This window comes from Arachis ipaensis, chromosome B09, assembly GCF_000816755.2.
Source record: "Arachis ipaensis cultivar K30076 chromosome B09, Araip1.1, whole genome shotgun sequence".
Lineage (NCBI taxonomy): Eukaryota > Viridiplantae > Streptophyta > Magnoliopsida > Fabales > Fabaceae > Arachis > Arachis ipaensis.
The window spans coordinates 87,073,589-87,079,010 of record NC_029793.2 but is presented as its reverse complement, the minus strand read 5'-3'; the positions used below and the strand labels follow the sequence as shown (position 1 = coordinate 87,079,010).

The window sequence follows — 5,422 nt, the reverse complement described above, 5'->3', positions numbered from 1 at the left end:
CTTGATTCTATTCTAAGATACTCACTCGTACTTCAATATAAAGAATATGATGATCTGTGACACTCATCATCATTCTCAAATTTATGAACGCGTGCTTGACAACCACTCCCGTTCTATCTGAGCTCAACGTAGTCATTGGGCGACAGCTTGAGTGCGTATCTCTTGGGTTTCTAATCCACGAGTTTGACTTGCATCTCCTAACAACAGAACATTCAAAGCCATGAGATCAGAACCTTCGTGGTGAAGGCTAGAATAAATGAGCTTCAAACTCACAAATGTTGGGTGCAGTGACAGTGTGCAAAAGGACAGTGAGGTCTTATTCAAACACGAGTGAGAACCGACAGATGATTAGCCGTGCGGTAGCTGTGCCTGGTATTTTTCATCCGAGACGAGAGATCCGACAGATGATTAGCCGTACAGAAGCTGTGCCTGGACCATTTTAACTGAGAGGAAGGATGGTAGCCATTGACAACGGTGATCCACCAACATACAGCCGTTCATAGAAGAAGCCATGCGTGTTTAGAGAAGAAGACAGTAGGAAAGCAGAGATTCAGACGACAGAGTATCTCCAGAACCTCAACCTGTTCCTCATTACGGAATCACAAGTATAATTCATTTCATGTTATTTACTTTTCATAAACAAAATCATTCATATCATTTGAATCTCCTGACTAAGATTTACAGGATAACCATAGCTTGCTTCAAGCCGGCAATCTCCGTGGGATCGACCCTTACTCACGTAAGGTATTACTTGGACGACCCAGTGCACTTGCTGGTTAGTTGTACCGGAGTTGTGAAAAGTGTGATCACAATTCCGTGCACCAAGTTTTTGGCGTTGTTGCTGGGGATTGTTCGAGTTTGTACAACAAACGGTTCATCTTGTTGCTTAGATTAGGAAAAATTTATCTTTTTTGGTTTAGAGTCACTAAATTTGAGTTTTTTATTTTCTTTTCAAAAATCTTATTTTTCTTTATTAATCTTTAATTTTTCTTTGAGTCTTTTATTATTATTTTTGTTAAAATTTTAAAATTCTTGTTTTCTTTTTCTAGAATTTTTTGAAAATTTTTAATAAATAGATAAAAACCAAAAAACTAATAATTGAGTCTCCTGTTTGAGTTTAGTTTCATGTTTTAAGTTTGGTGTCAATTGCATATTTTTATTTTCCTTCAATTTTTCGAATTGCATGTTTTTATTTTTCTTCATATTTTTCTTAGTTCTTTCTTGATCTTCAAATTGTTCTTGATAATTTTCCTTATTTGATCTTTAAATTTTCTTGTTTGGTCTCTTTTGTTATTTATCTTATACATTTTTAAATTATTAGTGTCCAAAGTATAAAAATTTTTAAGTTTGGTATTTTTTGTGTCCTTATTTCTTTAAAAATTTTCAAAATTTGTTCTTGGTGTTCATCTTGATCTTCAAAGTGTTCTTGGTGTTCATCTTGACATTCAAAGTTTTCTTGTTTGTTTTCTTTGTTTTGATCTAAAAATTCTAAGTTTGGTGTCATTTTATTGTTTTTCTCTTTTCTCATTAAATTCAAAAAAATATCTTTTCCTTTATTTACTCATCATTTTCAAATTCCTTAGGTTGACTTAGTCAAAATTTTTAAAATGTGGTAGTTTCTTGTTAGTCAAGTCAAAATTTGAAATTTAGTCAAGTCAAAATTTCAATTTTAAAAATTTATCTTTTTAAATCTTTTTCAAAACTTCCTAACCACTTTCTCTCTCCTCATTTTTTTTCGAAAATCCACACCAAAAATTTTCAAAGCTTTTTAATTAATTAATTAATTTAGTTTTCTAATTTCTTTTATTTCTTTGTCTTTTCTTTATTTTTGAAACTTGCATCAATTTTTTTATTTACTTTATTTTAATTTCTTTAATTTTAAAAAAAAGGAATAAAATTTTTATTTACAATCCACATCATCTCCCTTTCTCCATTATGGACCTAAGTGGAAATGAACAGTCCAAAGGACTCTAAGGTCATATGCTAACCCCACTACTGCTTCATATGGGAGTAGTATCTGTATACCCCCATCAGAGCCAGTAATTTTGAGCTAAACTCTCAGCTCATTATCATGGTGCAGCAAAATTGCCAATATTCCGGTCTTCCACAAGAAGAACCTACTGAGTTTCTGGCATAGTTCTTATAAATTGCTGACACAGTACGTGATAAGGAGGTAGATCAGGATGTCTACAGATTATTACTGTTTCTATTTGCTATAAAAGATCAAGCTAAGAGGTGGTTAAATAACCAACCCACAGTAAGCATAAGAACATGGAAACAGTTATCAGACAAATTCCTGAATCAATATTTCACTCCAAAAAGGATGACACAGCTAAGGCTGGACATCCAAGGCTTTAAACAAGAGGATAATGAATCTCTTTATAATTCTTGGGAGAGGTATAGAGAGATGCTAAGGAAATATCCCTCTGAAATGTTTTCAGAATGGGTGCAGTTAGACATCTTTTACTGTGGGCTTACAGAAAAGGCCCAGATGTCTCTAGACCACTCAACTGGTGGATCTATACATATGAGAAAGACAATTGAAGAGGCTCAAGAGCTCATTGATACAATTGCCAGAAATCAGCACCTATACTCAAGTGGTGAGACCTCCATGCAGAATTCAAGCTTGGGCAAGGGGGGAGTAATTGTTTGGTAGTATAGCATCATATAAGTTAGTTTCTAGAGAGAGAAGCTCCATCTTCTCTCTAGAATTAGGGTTCTTAGGCTTAATTCTATCTTAGATCTAGGTTTTGATTATTGTTCTCATCTTGTTTCTTCTACAATTTCATGCTTCTACACTTTGATTCTCTTAGTTTTCTTGTTAATTTCCCTTTTGTGCTCTCTTTTATGTTCATGGATGCTCATGTTGGATTTAGATCTCTTTTAATGAATTTTAATGTTTGATGTCTTATAATTGTTGATTTGAGTTGTTGATTTACTTTCTTGCAATTGGTAGTTGGTAGATTTATTATTCTTATATTTTTTACTATGCTTTCCTTTTATGCCTTCCAAGTGTTTGACAAATTGCTTGGTTAGGCTTTAAAGTAGATTTTGAGCATTCTTGGCTTGTGAAGAGTAATTGGGCAATCTTGAGTCATTAATACCCAATTTAGATTGGTGATCTAGAGTTGTTAGTTAATATCATTTTTAATGATTCTAATCTCTTGCTAATTCAATTAGTGAGTTAATTAGGATTTTTGATTTGAGATTAACTAGTCTTGTTTGACTTTCTCTCATGGAAGATAACTTACACCTTCTTCCAATATTGGGGATGACGAAATAAGATAAATTCTTGTTAAGTACTCTTTAGTTACTTGCTTGATTTATTCTTCTTGTCATTCAATTCTTGCCCCTTTACTTTCTTGCCCCTTATCAATTAAACCCCCCTTGTTCCTCATAGCCAATAATTGACCACTTCATTGCAATTCCTTGTGAGACGACTCGGAGTTTAAATACTTCGGTTAATTCTTAATTGGGATTTGTTATTTGTGACAACCAAATTTAGTTTGATTTAAAGATTGACTATTGGTTTGGACTATAGTAACAACGGAAATATTTGTGGAATTCCGAACCGATATGAATCCTTGTATCAACCTCTCCCTCTTCAGCATGGATAACATAGTGATGGACGGAAAGATAGTCCATGCACCCGAGTCAGACAATGAGGGGGAGCCTCCTCAAAATCTGAAGACTTTGGGACCTCAGGTCGGTCCGTCTTCCACCTCGGGACCTCAGACTGATCCGATTTCTCCCTAAGTAGCCCAACCCAAAAATGTTGCTGTTGAGGCCTCCTCGGTTGCTGTATCGGCTGTGCCCATTTCTGTGCTTCCTCTTTCTCCAAAAAAAGACGAGGCCACTGGCGAGAAACTTGATCCCCTCTTTGGCGAGAAGCCTTGAGTTCTTTTCAGTTCTCTTTTATTATTTTTGTAGTAGCCCGATATGTGGGCTTTTATAACACTCTAATTTTTTGTATTAGTTTGTAGTTTTTAAACATACACTTTTACCTTTCGTTGTCTTATTCGCAATTTTCATTAAATAATGTTCAAATCTTAATTACGGTTGTAAAGTATCCTTTTGTTTGTAGTAGGGTATAATTTGTTTTAACTCTTAGGTCTTTGCCATTTTATTAATTTCCATATAATTAACGGCTAATCAATAATCAGAAAACGTGAACCTAGGGCAACCGTTACCTTACACACATATAAACCATGTCCACGAGACATTAATCAACCAAATTAAAGTATACGCAGTTATATACCCTTGCTCACACACCCAACCATCAAAACAAAACGCTAAAGATTCCAACATTGTTATTGTTTTCGGGTCAAAATCACAATGAGCGAAGAGGTAGTTAACAGTACCACCGTAACCAATTTCATTGACGACAAAGATGGCTTTGACAAATTTGTCCAGGAATGTTTCGACATGGTGGACGAAAATGGCGACGACATGCTTTCCCTTGAGGAAGTACGTGGTGGATTCCGAAAGCTTTTGCCATTCGGTTCGGAGTCACAACCAATGAAGCCAATGGATGAGGGCATGTTGAAGTTAATATTCGAGAGGTTCGACCAGGATAAAAACGGAAAACTCGATATAACGGAGTTTAAGTCATTGATGACGGAGATCATGAACGCCGTTGCCCGTGGGATTGATGGATTTCCAATCATTGTCAATCTTGAGAAAGATAGCATGCTGATGAACGCAATTCAACATGAATTGGTCACACAATCATCATCTAAGTAAACATATATACGTTTTTCTTGTCATTTTATTTTTTTATTTTGATGTACATTATTATCATTTTATTTAACTTTTCGGTCGTAAAAGAAGTTGATTTGTCTTCTTTTTTTTGGCTGTCTTCTTAAAAATTAATTTTGATTCCTGGAGAAAAGCAATTACACGGTGGATCAAAAGGATCTCAAGAAGAAGAAGTGGTATTCTTTCGGAAGCAAAGATTAGTTGATAGAGGAAAAACTAGTTCTTTGCATCATACAATCATGTAAGTTTAATTTTTGTTATTGATGGAAGAATCATTTTAATTAGTAATTTGTAAATATATTTATGAATGTTCAAATTTTTACAGTACGTATAGCAACAAATAAATTAAATTTATCTAAACTTTTATCTCTTCTACCTTCTGCCTTTTATTGCAGTAATAGAATAGTTAATTATATATTATATTATATATATTCAATATAAAAGAAATATAGGTGATGGCCAAACCTTTTTATAGCCAATTTTCAACTAGTTTTTCTTACTTTACTCTACTCACTTTTTTCTATATCCACACTTATTAAAATCTAAGTTCTAGTCTAAATACATATGTATTATCCATTTCTCTCGTGGCTTTCAACAAAATTATCACTAACCTTCGATCAATATTCTATTTTATTTTAGGATATTTTTTTAATTTTTTTAATAA

At 33.8% G+C, this 5,422-nt stretch overlaps 1 protein-coding gene across 1 annotated transcript; it reads left to right on the top strand.

Moving 5' to 3' along the window:
- On the top strand, positions 4,255 to 4,971 carry LOC107615659. The gene has a single exon (XM_016317705.2). It carries the CDS (start codon positions 4,336 to 4,338, stop codon positions 4,741 to 4,743), a length of 408 nt encoding a protein of 135 aa, XP_016173191.1. The 5' UTR covers positions 4,255 to 4,335; the 3' UTR covers positions 4,744 to 4,971.